Below are 17777 nucleotides of genomic sequence, written 5' to 3'. Positions count from 1 at the left end.
AAAATTTTTATTATTAATTGTGTATTATCTCTCTGTCCATTGCTTTCAAAACCACTTATACTAACCCAGTGACAGAAAGGAAACAAAAATTCACAGTACCTCTGTCAGGTATTCAGGAGAGCCAGATACTGGGTAGGCTTTGGTAACAAATTTTGCCACAGATGGCATATTAATGAAACCTTTCCAGATGAAGTTCAATCGAGCAAGGAAAGTAGACTCAACTTCCACAGTTCCAGGCATCTCTGGACTAGAAAATGACATTAAAAAGTTAGTAGCCTAAAGAGATGCTTATGAATAAATCTACTTTCTACTTAGTCATCAGATACTTTTATTTTAACATGTTGAGAAGGCCAAAATATGTAAAGGTTATTTGGTGAAGAGTTTACAGTTTCGTTTTATAAAACTCCATTCACATTTATACAGTAATGTTTCACAAAGTCATCATCCTTGTCTGTCCTGGGTAGACTAACATCTAACCATGTACAAACAATTCTTCTTTAATAATCTACCCTTGCCTTTTTAGATGAGCATTGTTAAAGAGAGTTTTAGTTAAAGCTGCTTCCCCAAGCACTCAAATCTCTTACTCTAACTGCTCAGATTTTCAAAGTCTTATCTTTCATCCCAATTAGAGTATAGAAGACACCGTTACTTTCTCAAGAGGAAAAGTTCCTAAGAACTGTTACTTTTCTGCTTTTGAAGACTTCTGAGTATGATTAGGTAAAGATCTATAAAGTGACTATTACAGAAATTCTGAGAAAAAATTACCGTGGAGCAGGAGAGAATGTAGACTTTGGAGACTCTTGTTTCTCCTCTTCAAAGAATTCAGACGCCAAAATATTTGAGGTTGAAGACAGGGCATCAGCTATACTTTCTGCTTCATTGTCGGAATGCTTACGGGCTACTCCAACAACTACTTTCACTTTTTTTGGAGAAAGATCATCTACAGGTGGTGCCATGCGACCTAAAATCCAGAAGACAAAGACATCAAAATAAACCAATTATTATTAACTGTAATTTTTATAATAATCCATTTCAGAGAAACCTAAGCTTATGTGAAATGTAACACAGTGAAGGGTTCTACTATAGTATGCAGCAGAACCTCTGTAAGCTGACTGCCCAAGGGACTATAACAAACTGGTCAACATAAAAAACTAGGCCTACTGTACTGATACGTACATGTGGTGCCATGTCTAGCCTATGAAAATAAGGTCAACTTAACGAGATGATCAATGTAGGGAGGTGCTCAACTATGGAGGTTCTACTGTATTTAACTTACCTTTCAAATCATTTGTAAATATAATCTCCTAAATGTAAAAATAAAAATACATCATTACTAAATATGGAACAGATAAACTAATTCTTTTCTTAGTGATGTGAAAAATTAGGAAAAGAGGATGTGGTAAACATCTCAGACAAGTATCTGAAATAAAAATATTATAACTAGAACCTAAAATAGGTTTCCTGATTCCCTGACCTCACAAATGTTTTTTTAACTAAAACATACCAAATCCTAATAGTCTTAAAGTAACTTGAACAGAGTAAAAACAAATCTGCATCTGACTTTGGAATATACACACAGCAAGAGCCTGCCTGAGAAGAGCCCTATCCTCTCTGGTCAAAGCCCAAGGTGCCATTTTGGGAGTGTGAAGCTGGGTAGTAACCCACCCTTGAGTCGAATTCAGGCTGATGAAGCCGCAGACCTATCCAGCTCAGGAGGGAAAGGGAAACCCAAGATCTTCCACATACCTAGAACAATTTCTATTGCCCTGTTATAGGCTGCTATGGGACCAAGTTGTGAACACACAGCACTCTCCTGGCATCCTGCATACCCTGTTTGCCTAGAAGAATTGAGAGGTGCCGGATTGAGAGTTTAAAGCTTGGCAGCACCCCAACCTCAGGCTGACTTCAGGCTGATGTAGTTATAGCTGCCAGTCAGCTGAGAGGAGCTGGGGAGCAAGGAATCCCCAGCTTTTCTCCATACACCTAGAACAATTCTCACTGCCCTGCTACAAGGTGTCGAGAGACACATGAGCTAATAATGGGCTACCCAGTATCTTGTTCACAATGTTTGCCAGGAAGAGACCCCATCCTCTCTAGTCACGGGCCCAAGTTTGGGAGTTTAAAACTGGGCAGCACCCAGCACTCAGGCTATGACTGGGTTGTGCAACTTTAGCCCAACCCAGCAGAGGGAGAGAAAAGCCCAAGCTTCCCTGCACACACTTAGCACAATTCCCACTGCCCTCCTACTGGATGGGAGACAGAAAAGTAAGTGGACAGCAGTCCTCACAGTTTCTTGCCTATGCTCCTTAACTGAAAAGGCCCCTGCCCTCTTGGACTGGAAGCCCATACCTAGCACTGTTTTGAGAGTTCAATGATGGGTCATGCCCAGCCCTCAGGCTGGTGACTACAACTGTCACCTGGCTGGGAAAAGTCAGGGGAGACCGAACTTTTCTGAGCACACTTATAACAATACCCACTGCCCTGTTATAGGCAACTGTGGTACTGGGGACTAGCCTACCCAATCATTGCCGCTACCAGTAATACCAAAATGGACCACTTGGGTCCATTCTGGTGAGTGGCTCCATCACTGCTACTACCAACTCCCACCTCACAGAAGCTGCTCAAAGACCATCCACACATATAGCTCTCTGTTCTAACTACCAGCTTCTGAGCAAGTCACCTGAAAGCCCAAGAAGTGGCCCCTCCCCCAGGACACATTAAACCACTGCCAGTCTAAACTGCTCTGTGGCCTAAAATTAGTCCACTCACTGTATCACTGGGGAACAAAGACTGGCTTGGTTGCATTCAAGTCCTTAGCTAAACTGCATCACGGCCTCAACTATTGATAGTAATTATTCCCTAAGCCATGAAGGAAATCACAGATGCCAGCGACCCTGTATAAAAGAAATCATTCAAAAACCAAACTACTGAAGGCAACCAAAATTAAAGTCAAAGAGTCATACTCAACCAACAACATATATACATCTTTAGGAAAAAATTATCCCCCTTGAAATCAATTTCAAAAAATCAGAAAAAACAACTGCTACATTACATGAGCAGGTATCAATAGAAACATGAAAAAGCAAGGAAAGAGGATACCATCAAAGGACCATAATTTTCCAGCAATGGATCTCAACAGAAAGATATTCCTCATAATACCAGATAAAAAATTTCCAAATATTGATTCTAAAGAAGCTTAATGAGATGAAAAAGATATCTGAAAACCTATCCAGCTTGTTTTAAAATTTTAAAACAAATTTTAAAAAATCTATTGAATATGAGAAAATTTCCAAGGTGATACATACCACAAAAGGAAAACAAAACAAAAATTCTAGAACTGAAAAATTAATTAAAGAAAATACAACAGACATTCAAAAGCTTTGAGTCAATCAGAAATGATAAAGGGGAAATAACAGATGCCACAGAGATACAAGAGACTATCTCTGAATACTACAAGAAACTCTATGCCCAGAAATTTGACAATGTGAAGGAAATAGATCAGTATTTGGAATCACATCCTCTCCCTACACTTAGGAAGAAATAGATCTCCTGAAGAGACCAATTTCAAGCACTGAGATCAAAGAAACAATAAAAAATCTCCCAATTAAAAAAATGCCCTAGTCCAGATGGCTTCACACCAGAATTCTATCAAACCTTCAAGAAGAGCTTATTCCCATACTGCAGAAATTATTCCAAGAAATTGAGGAGGGAAGAACCTTCCCCAACATGTTCTATGAAGCAAACATCACCCCAGTTAAAAAGGAGCACTTTAGACCAATTTTCCTAATGAATGTAGATGCAAAAATTCTCAACAAAATCCTAGCCAATAGATTACAGCTTATCATCAAAAAAGCCATACATCATGATCAAGTAGGTTTTATCCCAGGGATGCAAGGCTGTTTTAATATACGGAAGTCCATAAATGTTATCCACCGTATCAACAGAAGCAAAAACAAAGACCATATGATCTTCTCAAAAGATGCAGAAAAAGCATTCAATAAAATCGAGCATCCTTTTCTAATTAAAACACTGAAGAGTATAGGCATAGGTAGCACATTTCTGAAACTGATCGAAGCTATCTATGACAAACCCACAGCTAATATTTTACCAAATGGAGTAAAACTGAAAACTTTTCCACTTAAGACCTGGAACCCGACAATGCTGTCCTTTATCGCCACTACTATTCAACAGAGTGCTGGAAGTTCTAGCCGATATAATTAGGCAATAAAAGGAAATAAAGGGCATCCAAATGGGAGCAGAGGAGGTCAAACTCTCCCTCTTTGCTGACGATATGATCTTATACCTAGAGAACCCAAAGACTCAACCACAAGACTTCTGGAAGTCATCAAAAAATACAGTAATGTCTCAGGATATAAAAATCAATATCCACAAGTCAGTAACCTTTGTATACGCCAATAATAGCCAAGATGAGAGGCTAATTAAGGACACAACTCCCTTCACCAGAGACCCAAAGAAAATGAAATACCTTACAAAAGAGGTGAAGGACTTCTATAAAGAAAATTATGAAACCCTAAAGAAAGAAATAGCAGAGATATTAATAAATGGAATAAATGAAGAACATACCATTCTCATGGCTGGGAAGAACTGACACTGTTAAAATAAAATGTCTATACTGCCCAAAGAAATCTATAGATTCAATGCCATCCCTATTAAAATACCAATACCATACTTTTAAGACTTGGAAAAAATAATTCTTCGTTTTGTATGGAACCAGAAAAAAAGCCATATAGTTAAGGCACTTCTTAGTAATAAAAACAAAGCTGGGGACATCAGCATACCTGACTTTAGGCTGTACTACAAGGCTACAGTGATCAAAACAGCATGGCACAAAAATAGAAACATACACATTTGGAATCAGATAGAAAACCAAGAAATGAAACTAACATCTTATAGCCACCTAATCTTCGATAAACCAAACAAGAACATACAGTGGGGGAAAGATTCCCTATTCAATAAATGGTGCTGGGAGAACTGGATATCCACATGTAAAAGACTGAAACTGGACCTGCATCTTTCTCCATTCACAAATACTGATTCAAGATGCATAAGAGACCTAAATTTAAGGCATGAAACAATAAAAATCCTGAAAGAAAGCACAGGAATAACACTTGAGGATATTGGCCTGAGGAAACTTTATAAAGAAGATTTCCATGGCAACTGCAACAATAAGAAAAATAAACAAATGGGACTTAATTAAACTGAAAAGCTTCTGTATAGCTAAGAATACAACAACCAAAGCAAATAGACAACCTACACAATGGGAAAGGATATTTGCATATTTTGAATCAGACAAAAGCCTCATAACTAGGATCTATAGAGAACTCAAATTAATCCACATGAAAAAAGCCAATAATCCCATACATCAATGGGCAAGAAAGATGAATAGAACCTTCTCTAAAGAAGGCAGACGAATGGCTAGCAAACATATGAAAAAATGCTCATCATTCCTAATTATTAGAGAAATGCAAATCAAAACCATCCTGAGATATCATCTGACCCCAGCAAGAATGGCCCACATCAAAAAAATCTCAAAACTGCAGATGATGGAGAGAAAGGAACACTTTTGCACTGCTGGTGGGACTGCAAACTAATACAACCTTTTTGGAAGGAAGTATAGAGAACCCTCAAAGAACTCAAGCTAGACCTCCCATTTGATCCTGCAATCCCATGACTGGGCATCTACCCAAAAGGCAAAAATTCCTTTTACCATAAGGACACTTGTACCAGACTACTTATCACAGCTCAATTTATAATCACCAAAATTATAACAGCCTAAATGCCTACCAACCCAGGAATGGATTAACAAGCTGTGGTATATATACACCATGGAATACTATTCAGCCATTAAAAAAGATGGAGACTTTACATCCTTTGTATTAACCTGGAACACATTGTTCTTAGTAAAGCATCACAAGAATGGAGAAGCATGAATCCTATGTACTCAATTTTGATATAAGGACAATTAATGACCTAGTACATACTGGGGGGTTGGGGAAGGGGAGAGCAGAGAGAGAGAAGTGGGGGTGGGGAAAAGGAAGAGCAGAGAGAGGGAAGGAGGGAGGGGTGTGGGAGAAGGGAAGAGGAAAGGAGGGAAGGGGGTAGGGGTCTCAGTGTGTGATACCTTTGGGGGGCAAGACACAATTATAAGAGGGACTATACCTAACAAATGCAATCAGTGTGACCTGGTTTCTTATACACTCAATGAATCCCCAACAATTAAAAAAAAAAAGTTTTGAGAATAGACTTTAGGGGTCCTCAAACTACTGCTGGTAAGCCACATGTGGCCCGCTGAGGACATTTATCCAGCCCGCTGGGTATTTTTGCCACCGCTGCCTGTCCTGCTTAGCTGCTGCCTGTCCTTTTAAACTACAGTCCAGCCCTCCAACCATGTGAGGGACAGTGAACTGGCCCCTGTTTAAAAAGTTTGAGGACCCCTGGTAGACAAAGATACAAAGATGAAGAAATAATCTCAGAACTCAAAGAAAGGTTTTTTGAAATAATCCAGTCAGCTAACAAAAAGGGAAAAATAGTTAATTTTTTAAAAAGGAGAAAAACCTTCAAAATGTCTGGGACTATATAAAGTGACCAAAAGTACAAATTACCAATATTCCCAAGGGAGAAGTTTAGAAAACCTAGATTAAGGAAATGATGAAAACTTCCCAGGACTAACAAAAGAATTTAACATTCAGAGACAGGAGGCCAAATGATCCTCAAATACAACACAAAAAGAATTTCCAATGCATAACATAATCAGAATCAAAGTGAAATAATTTTAAAATTAGAGAAAAGTGTCTAGGCACTTATAAAGGAAACTGCACCAGACTAACAGCAGACCACTTAGCAGAAGAAATCTTACAAGCCAAAAAGAGAATGGAATGATATTTTCAAAATGCTAAAAGGCAAAAAACTGCCAGTCAAAAATTTTATATCCTGCCAGACTAAGATTCATAAATGAAGAAAAAAAGCCTTTCCCAAATAAACAAATGCTAAAAAAATTCATCCCCCACTACATCAGCCATACAGGAAGTATGTGAGGGAGTCTTAAAATATGGAAATTAAAAGTCAATATTCACCATCAAAAAATACACACAAATATATAAAAACTCACAGGCCTTATGAAATTATCAAGCAAAGGAGGAACAAAAAGGAATTAAATGGCAACATGACAAGTTCAGCAAACCACGAAAATGAAAAGATACAGAAAAATGAAGAAGAATTTATAAAAACAACTAGAAATCAATTAACAATATGACAAAAAAGCCAGCCCAGGTGGTTCATGACTGTAATCCTAGCACTCTGGGAGGCTGATTCGGGTGGATTGTTTGAGGTCACAAGTTTGAGACCAGCCTGAGCAAGAACTAGACCCTGTCTCTTAAAATAGCAGAGCATTGTGGTGGATGCCTATAGTCCTAGCTACTCGGGAGGCTGAGACAAGAAAATCACTTGATTCCAAGAGTTTGAGGTTGCTGTGAGCTATGACACCATGGCACTCTACCGGGGTAACAGAGTGAGACTCTGTCTCAAAAAGGTAAAAAAGTGGTAAGAACAAAGCTTCACATACCAATATTAACCTTCAATGTAAATGAATTAAATGTTCCACTAAATGATACAGATTGAATAAATGATTAAAAACATATGAACCACTATATGCTCCTTACAAGATAAGGACACAATAGATGTGTCCTTATCCATAAATACATATACAAATGAAAGTAAAGCAGTAGAAAAAGATAGTCCATGCACACAGAAACAAAGAGCAAACAAGAGTGGCTATACTTAAAGAGACTTTAAAACATATATGCAACCAACCCTGGAACACAAGGATTCACAAAACAAATCCAGCAGAACCTCTGTAAGTTGATCATCAAGGGAATGTAACAAACTGGTAAACATAAGAGGTGGTCAACATAAGAAACCAGTTATATAGCCTACTGTACTATTACATACATGTGATGCATGTTCAGTCTATGAAAATTAGGTCAACTTAAAGAAATTGTCAATGTGGGGAGGTGGGCAACTATGGAAGCTCTACTGTATTACTAGACCTGAGGAAAGAGATAAACATCAACACAATAATACTGGTGGAGATCAATACAGCTCTCACAGCACAAGACAGATCATGAGGACATAAAATCAACAAACAAACACTGGACTTAATTTGGATATTAGAACAAATGAACTTAATAGACATTTACATTCTTTTCATCAGCACAGACACACCACATTTTAGGCCACGACTCTTAACAAACTGTTAAAAATCAAAATCGTATCATCTCAGTCCATAACTTAATAAAGCAAGAAGTCAGTATGAAGAGGAATTTTAGAATATATATAAACATATGAGAATTAAACTACATGCTCCTGGGCGGTGCCTGTGGCTAAGTAGGGCCCTGGCCCCATATACCAAGAGTAGTGGGTTCGAATCCAGCCCCAGCCAAACTGCAACAAAAAAATAGCCAGGCATTGTGGTGGGCGCCTGTGGTCCCAGCTACTTGGGAGGCTGAGGCAGAAGAATCACCTAAGCCCAAGAGCTGGAGATTGCTGTGAGCTGTGATGCCACAGCACTGTACCAAGGGTGACAAAGTGAGACTCTGTCTCTTAAAAACAAAACAAACAAACAAACAAAAAATGCTCCTGAACAACTACTGGGTCAATGAAAACATAAAAATGGAGATTAAAAAATGTTTTCAAACAAATGAAAATAAAAACACATCATACCAAAATTTATGGGATATAGCAAAAGCCATACTTTTAATGCCTACATCAAAAAAACAGATCACAAATTAACAACCTAACATCACAAATCAAGGAATAAGAAAAATAAGAACAAATCAAACTCAGAGTTAGCAAAAGAAATAACAAAGATCAGAGCAGAACTAAAGGAATTACAGACCCAAAAAATCAATACAGAGAATCAACACAACAAAAAGTGGGTTCTTTGAAAAGATAAACAAAATTGATAAATCACTAAGCTAGACTAAGCAAGAGAATATCCAAATAAACACAATTGGAAATGAAATAAAAGACATTACAATTGATACCACAGAAAAACAAAAGATCATCAAAGACTCACAAACTAGAAAACCTAGAGGGTATGGAAAAATTCCTGAATACATACAACCTCTCAGTATTGTACCAGGAAGAAATAGAACTTCCAGATAAACCAATAATGAGTAGTAAGATTGAATCAGTAATTTAAAAAGTGTCCCAACAACAACAACAAAAAGCTAAGGACCAGATGGATTCACAGCTGAATCCTACCAGACATACAAAAAAGAACTGGTGCCAATACTGCTGAAATTGTTCCAAAATTTCAAGGAGGGAATCCTCCCTAACTCACTCCATGAAACTAGTAATATCCTGATACCAAAGCCAGAAAAGGATGCAACAAAAAAAGAACACAAACAAAACTTTTCAACAAAATACTAGCAAAATGAATTCAACGGAACATCAAAAAAATAGTACATCAAGATCAAGTGGGTTTTATCCCAGGAATGCAAAGGTGGTTCAACATACACAAGTAAAGAAATGTGATCCATCACATAAAAAGAATGAAAAAGAAAAACCATATGATCTTGTTCATATATGCACAAAAACATTCAACAAAATCCAACTTCTCTTCATAATAAAAACTCTCAACGATCTAGGCATAGAAGGAACACACCTCAAAATAGTAAAAGCCACATGTGACAAACCCACAGACTACATTACACTATATGAGGAGAAGTTGAAAGCATTTCCCCTAAGAACTAGAATAAGACAAGAATGCCCAGGCTCACTTCTATTCAACATGGTACTGGAAGTTCTAGCCCAAGCAATCAGGCAAGAAAAAAATAAATAAATAAAAGGCCTCCAGACTGGAAAAGAGCAAGTCAAACTGTATAATCTAATACCTAGAAAACCTCAAGGACTCCTTCAAAAGACTTAGATTTAATAAATGAATTCAGGAAAGTCTCAGGTTATAAAATCAACATTCAAAAATCAACAGCACTCTTAAACGTAACAATGACCAAGTCTGGAACAAAAATAAGTACTTAATTTTATCGATAATAATAGCTGCAAAAACAATGAAATCCCTAAGAATAAATCTAACCAAGGATATGAAAGATCTCTGTAAGTTGAACTATGAATCACTGATGAAACTGTAGATGACACAAATGGAAAAATATCCCATGCTCATAGATCAGAAGAATAATTATAAAATGCAAGGCAAAATGGCAACATCATTTTCAACAGAATTAGAAAAACCAATTCTAAAATTCATACAGAAAAAAAAGAGCCCAAATAGTCAAAGCAATCCTAAGCAACAAGAACAAAGCTGGAAGCATTACATTACTTGACTCCAATTTATACTATAAGGCTGTAATAACTAAAATGGCATCATACTGGTATAAAAATGTACACATAAATCAATGGAACAAAGAAGAGAACCCAGAAATAAAGCCACATACTTACACTGAAATGATCTTTGACAAAGGTGACCAAGACACACACTGAGGAGAAGACAACCTTTTCTGTAAATGGTGCTGGGAAAACTGGATAGCCATATGTAGAATGAAACTGCATTGCTATCTTGCACAATATACAAAAATTAACTCGAGATGGATTAAAGACTTAAAGGTATAAGACCTAAAACAATAAAAATCCTAGACGAAACCCTTCGGAAAAACACTGGACACTGACCTAGGCAAAGATGTTATGACTAAGACTTCAAAAGCAAACAGAAGAAAAACAAGTAAGACTTAATTAAAATTAAAAAACCTCTGCAAAGCAAAAAGAAAAAGTCAAAAGAGTAAACCGACAACCTACATAATGGGCAAAAATATTCACAAACTATTCACTGACATCCAGAATCTACAAGGAACTCAATTTAGCATGAAAAAAAAAAAAAAAAAAACCTTTAAAAGTGGACAAAAAAGATTTTTAAAGAGAAGATATGCAAATGCCAACAAACATACAAAAAAATGCTTAACTTTACTAATCAAGGAAATGCAAATTATAACCACAATGAGATACCATGTTACTCCAATTAGAATGGTCACTATTAAAAAGTCAAAAGAGAATAGACGTGGGGGTGGATGCAATGAATAGGGAACACTTAGGCACTGTTTATGGAAATACAAACTAGTGCAACTTCTCTGGAGATCGGTAGGGAGATTTCTCAAAGAACTACCATTAGATCCTGCAATCTCACTACTAAGTATCTACCTAGAGGAAAAGAAATCATATCAATAAGATACCTGCATCGTATGTTTACTGCAGCACAATTCACAATCACAGAGAAATAGGACCAACCTATGTGCCCATCTACTGACAAGCAGATAAAGACAATGTGGCACATTTTCTACTGAGTAATAAGAATGACAGAATGTCTTTTGAAGCAACATGGATGGAACTGGAGGCTATTTTCTTAAATGAAGTAATCCAGGAACAGGAAAATGCCTTATATTCTCACTTTTAAATGGGAACTAAACAAAAGCTACACAAGATAACACAGAGTGGGTATAATGGACACTGAAGACTCAAAAGACGGAGGGTGGTAAGGGGTGAGGTATGAAAAATTACCAATGACGTTCAATGTATGTTACTTGGGTGATAGGTAAGCCAAAAAGCCCAGACTTTACCACTGTACAATATATACGTATAATGAAATTCAACTTATACCTCTTAACTCTATTAAAATAAAAAAATTTCTTTTAAATGCTGCTGGAACAACTTGTCATTCACGTGCAAAAAAAACAAAGAAAGAAAGCAAGAATCCTGACACAGATCTTTTACCCTTCCTTCACAAAGATTAATTCAAAATGGATCAGAGACCTAAATGTAAAACACAAGAAGATAACATAGGAGATAACCGAGATGACCATGTGTATTGCAGCAACTTCCTAGACAAAAAAGCCAAAGGCATGATCCATGAAAGAACTGATAAAGTGGACTCCAATAAAATTTAAAACTTGCACTCTGCAAAAGACAATGTCAAGAAAATGAGATTATAAGCCATGGACTAAGATGGCTATTTGCAAAAGATAAATCTGATAAATGTCTACTATCCAAAATATAAAAAGAATTAAGTACAATAAGAAAACAAACAACCCAACTGAAAAACAGGCTAAAGAACTGAAGACATCTCACCAAAGATATTACAAATGGCATATAAACTATATATCTTCCATATAGCTCACGGGGAAATTGCAAAGTCAAACAAGAATGATACACTACTACATATCTAATAGAATGGCCAAAATCCAGATCTCTGACAAAGATGTGGAACAACAGGAACTCTAGTCTAATCCTGATGGAAATGCAAAATGGTACTGCTATTTTGGCAGTTTCCTATAAATTTACCACATGATCTAACAATCATGCTCTCTGGTATTTACCCGAAGGAGCCAAAAACTCACATCCACACAAAATCCTGCACACAGATGTTTATAGTAGTTTTATTCATAACTGCCAAAACTTGGAAGTAATCAACATGTCCTTCAGCAAATAAATGGATAAATAAACTATATATCCAGACAATGGAATATTACTTAATGCTAAAAAGAAATGAACTACCAAGCCATGAAAGACATGGTGGAAACCTAAAGGCATTATTACTAAGTGAAAGAGGCCAATCTGAAAATTCTACATACTATATGATTCCAACTATCTGATATTCTGGAAAAGACAAAGCTATGGAGACAGTAAAAAGATTAGGGGCTGCCAGGGGTTACGGGGATAGTGGAGGGAGGGATGAACAGAGCACAGAAGATTTTCAGAGCAGTGAAAATACTCCACACAATACTAGAATGTTGGATTCATGGTGATATGCTTGTGTCCAAACCCACAGAATGTACGAAACCAAGAGTGAACTCTAATGTAAGCTTGGACTTTGAGCAACTGTGCTATGTCAATGCAGGTTCATCCACTGTAGTAACTGTACGGCTCTGACGGGGGATACTGACGATGGCGTAAGCTACACACATGCCAGGGGCAGGAAATATTTGGGAAATCTCTGTACCTTCCTCTCAATTTTGCTATGAACCAAAAATTGCTTTAAAAAATATAAAGTCTTGGCTCGGCGCCTATAGCTCAACCAGCTAAGGTGCCAGCCATGTACACCTTAGGTGGCGGGTTCGAATCCCCAGCCCATACCCACCAAACAACAATGACGGCTACAACCAAAAAATAGCCGGGCGTTGTGGCGGGCACCTGTGGTCCTAGCTACTTGGGAGGCGGAGGCAGGAGACTCGCTTGAGCCCAGGAGTTGGAGGTTGCTGTGAGCTGTAATGCCACGGCATTCTACCCTGGGGGACAGCTTGAGGCTCTGTCTCAAAAAAAAAAAAAAAAAATATAAAGTCTTTTGTCAAAAAGTAATTTCAATTTCTGATTTTTTAATGATTTGTAATAAAATATGAACACTATTTTACTCTTTCACTTTAGTAAATGAGAGTGCCATAACAACGGCCCACAATTTCTAATATTCATTCTAATAATTAAATCCTTATTATTTGACCCTGGTAAGAGTTTTAAAGTTCAGATCATTTATAATATAATTAATTCTAGACAAAGTAATAGTAAACTACACTATTAACCAGTATCAAACTATACTTCAACCTAGAAAATCAGTTACATACAAATGTGTTCCTGCTAAGAGTGGGTGGGTGCATCATCGCCAACACTGGGAAAACAAAACCTCCTGCAACGACAAATACTAATATACAAGTGTCCCCCTTTCGCAAGGAATATAAAATTTTAGAAAGAAAAATTATAAATTACCTATGCAAATTTTGCAGTTAAGATCAAAAAGATGCTGTCTGTGTTGACTAGTAGTATCTTTAGATGTGGAGTCAATTTCCTCTTTTTGTTTTTCAGATCCTTCCAGCTTCTCCAATGACTTATTAGCAGTAGGTTCCTAACACAAGTGAGTGTAAAAATTAGTATTCACTGATAAAACATCACACTAAAAGAAACAATACTCGGGCAGCGCTGTGGCTCAAAGGAGTAGGACGCTGGCCCCATATGCCGGAGGTGGCGGCTTCAAACCCAGCCCCGGTCAAAAACTACAAAAAAAAGAAAAGAAATAACACTCTAGCCACTTTTCTGTAGCATATGACACATTAGACGAATGAGAGTTGTCTTGGGCCACACAGTAAATACACAAATACTAAGGAAAACTTATTAGCAAAAAAATGTCTGTGTTTACTTTTTGTGATAGCCAATACCACAGATAAGCAAAAAAAGTCCTCACAAAATCAGCATGGGGCCTGCCTACCTATAGGTTGGACATCCCTGCTGGCATTCTCAAAGAAACACTAAACCAATATGATAGACAACTTTAATATGGATACATATTTAAAAGTTCTTCTTAGGATGTCACCTGTGGCTCAGTGTGTAGGGCACCAGCCCCATATACCGAGGTTGGCAGGTTTGAACAACAAAAAATAGCTGGGCGTTGCAACAGGCACCTACAGTCTCAGCTACTTGGGAGGCTGAGACAAGAGAATTGCCTAAGCCCAGGAGCTGGAGGTTGCTGTGAGCTGTGACACCACAGCACTCTACCAAGGGCAATAGAGTGAGACTCTGTTTCTTAAAAAAAAAAAAAAAAAAAAAAATTCTTCCTAAAAACACTAGGCAAATAAATCTTTGCTGCATCTTCATGGTCTGAGCTATGCAACATGACATTATCTTTACCTGAATCTCCATTGCTGCTTCCTGCTCTTTCATTGGGGCATCACTCTCAATTTCTATTTCACCTTTATGAGTTATTTTTGTGATAGGTCGTCTCTCCGCTTCTCTCTGTTCCTTCTCAATCATCTCTATGGTCTAACAAGAAATACATTAAAAGAAATATTAAATGTAAAATATGCATTTCCAAATGTACACTTTAAATAATTAAGCTTACCTAAAAATAAATGAATCAGTAAAGATGACTTTTAAATCGTTGGGTAGTCTCTCATACAGCAAACTTATACTGGGTGCTCATATATGGCAAAGACTGTTTTAAAATGCTGGGGTTCTAAGAATGGGATTAGACCCATACTTTAGCCATGAGAAGTTCACATATACATCGTAACAGAAGGCAACTGAAGGACAATGTAATTGCAAAGTGGTGCAACATGATATCTATCAGTTGAAATCTGTCTGTACTTTTTAGCAGCTGCCACAGAGAAATGAGAACCGTCTTGCTTTTAAATTCCTATTTTGATGTTCTACCATCCCCCCGCTACAATGGCAGTTTATATAAACAGCAAAAATAATCTGACAGTCCTCTGACTTGAGCCTGCTTAGCAACACTGAAAATTCACAATTGAACAAGCTCAGTAATAAAACATAAAACTTAAGTAAGTATACAATAGGTCATATAAAGGTAGCTGGGAGTGGAATGTGGTAAGGATGGCAAAAGATGGGCTGGCTCCCTTATTTTTCCCTTATTAAGTGAAAATCATCCTGTAAAAAAAAGAAATCTGGCTCAACAACTGTACCTCAGTGGCTGGGGCACTGGCCACACACACTGGGGCTGGAAGGTTCAAAACTGGCCCAGGCCTGCTAAACAACAACAACAACAAAAAGAAATCTGGCATGTGGCCTAAAGAAAGAACAACCTGGTCCCTGATATGATACTTGAAGCCAGTTCCAAAGCAGAAGAGAGGCATGTGTATATTTGGGATAGGAAGGGAAAGAAGAAGTGATATTATTTTCAAAATAGAAAAGGAGGAGAAATTACACAGGGTAAAGGTGAAAAAATTTGTGAGAAAGTGTGATGTATCAAATCAAGGCCTCTTGAGCTCCAAACTAGATCTGGCACAGAACTACACAGAGGTTTAGTGCCCAACATGCAAGTATGGACAAGAGAATCAGGTAAATCATTCAGAGTTAACACGAACTATAACAAATCAATATTTTCTATACTAGGGGGCTAATATTCTGAGGAGACTGTAATGAAAATATTCAATAACATAGCTTACTGTCACAACAGCTCTGAATCACATATTTACTTAATCTTTAAAGGTATTTCGACTTTACAATCTCCAACCAAAAACTCAGCATCTGTGATTGAACAGAATTTTCCAGTTTTAAAAATGCAGTATAAGGCTGGGTGCAGTGGCTCATTCCTATAATCCTAGCACTCTGGGAGGCTGAGGCAAGTAGATTGCCTAACCTCAGGAATTTGTGACCAGCCTGAGCAAGAGCAAGACCCCATCTCTAAAAACAGCCAGGCATTGTGGCAGGTGCCTGTAGTCCGAACTACTTGGGAGGCTAAGGCAAGAGAATCAGTTGAGCCCAAGAATTTTAAGGTTGCTGTGAGCAATGATGCCACTGCACTTTACCAAGGGTGACAAAGTGAGACTCTGTCTCAGAAAAATAAAAAAGGGAGGCACCTATGGCTCAGTGAGTAGGGCATCAGTCCCATATACCAAGCATGGAGGGTTCAAAACTGGCCCCAGCCAAACTGCAACAAAATATAGCCAGGCCTTGTAGTGGGAGCCTATAATCCCAGCTACTTGGGAGGCTGAGGCAAGAGAATCACCTACACCCAAGAGCTGGAGGTTGCTGTGAGCTGTGACACCACAGCACTCTATCAAGGGTGACAGTGAGACTCTGTCTCTAAAAAGTAATAAATTAAAAAAATGCAGTATGGTGCACACGCTATATATTACACAATACTCCCCTGTTAGATGTGAGAGAGCACCACGTAAGTCAACACACAATATTTCTGTGAATTTGACTGTTCATACATGGCAATTCAGTTCATATTTTATGAATAAATTAATTATGGGGAAAATTATTTTTTAGAGCTTACTTCAAACTTTAATAAGAGATTGTAAATCCATACAATTTTTTTTTCTGACTTAAATTTATAATTCATAATACCTTCAAACTATGCTTCTGAAAAAGTATAGATACTGGTATGATTAAGAAAAGATCTACCTATTTTTCCATCCTTCTCATTTACAAAATATAATAAAATACAAGTTAATTCTTTAACCAGATAGCTGGAGAAAATGGGAAAAATACTGGAGAGATCAGAAAACAACAACAGAATTTAAGATTGAGAGACACGAATAACAAATAACTAGAAGCAACACGTGGCTCACACCTGTAATCCCAGCACTCTGGGAGGCCAAGGCAGGTGGATCATCTGAGCTCAAGGGTTCAAGACCAGACTGAGCCAGAGCGAAAGAAACCTCATCTCTAAAAATAGCCAGGCAATGTGGCGGGCGACTGTAGTCCTAGCTACTTTGGAGGCTGAGTCAAGGGAATCACTTGAGCCCAAAGAGTTTGAGGTTGCTGTGAGCTATAATGCCATAGCACTCTACTGAAGGCAACAAAGTGAGACTGTCTCAAAGAAAAAAAAAAAAAAAAAAGCAAGCCTGTGTTACTCTGTAATCTGTTGAATTTGCCCTATATAATTTTTCCTGTGCTGAAAAATATAAGTTTTGATAATGTATGTATGCTTATAGATGATCTTACATGTCTGTTTTCTCTTCGTCTCCAGGCGGCTAACTCTTTAGAAGCCAGTTCTTCTGGACTCATTCTTATAAGATGATCAGGGGTTACTTCTCCTTTTAGTACTTTTTTAAATAATATCTGAAAAGATTTAAAAATAGAAAGTAAAGAAGAGACACACATTTAAGAAACAGGCTACTGGCTCAGCGCCTATAGCTCAACTGGCTAGGGCGCCAGCCACGTACACCTAAGGTGGTGGGTTCGGATCCCCAGCCTGGACCCGCCAAACAACAATGACGGCTGCAACCAAAAAATGGCCGGGC

The 17777-nt window shown here is 37.7% G+C and overlaps 1 protein-coding gene across 5 annotated transcripts in view; it reads right to left on the bottom strand.

The window, feature by feature from the left end:
* Positions 1-17777, bottom strand: part of PHF3 (PHD finger protein 3) — a 105753-nt gene that overhangs the window by 7824 nt on the left and 80152 nt on the right. For all 5 annotated transcript variants that reach the window (XM_023513130.1, XM_023513131.1, XM_023513129.1 and 2 more), the window contains 5 exons: positions 17479-17595; positions 14698-14829; positions 13783-13918; positions 766-961; positions 100-247 (listed from right to left, as the gene is read on the bottom strand). In XM_023513130.1, the coding sequence (XP_023368898.1) occupies positions 100-247; positions 766-961; positions 13783-13918; positions 14698-14829; positions 17479-17595 (729 nt within the window). The remainder of the gene's footprint in view (positions 1-99; positions 248-765; positions 962-13782; positions 13919-14697; positions 14830-17478; positions 17596-17777) is intronic.

Source organism: Otolemur garnettii, unplaced genomic scaffold (assembly GCF_000181295.1).
Source record: "Otolemur garnettii isolate 467f Iridium unplaced genomic scaffold, OtoGar3 scaffold00035, whole genome shotgun sequence".
Lineage (NCBI taxonomy): Eukaryota > Metazoa > Chordata > Mammalia > Primates > Galagidae > Otolemur > Otolemur garnettii.
The sequence above is the reverse complement of the archived record's forward strand: the minus strand, read 5'-3'. Positions and strand labels throughout refer to the sequence as shown.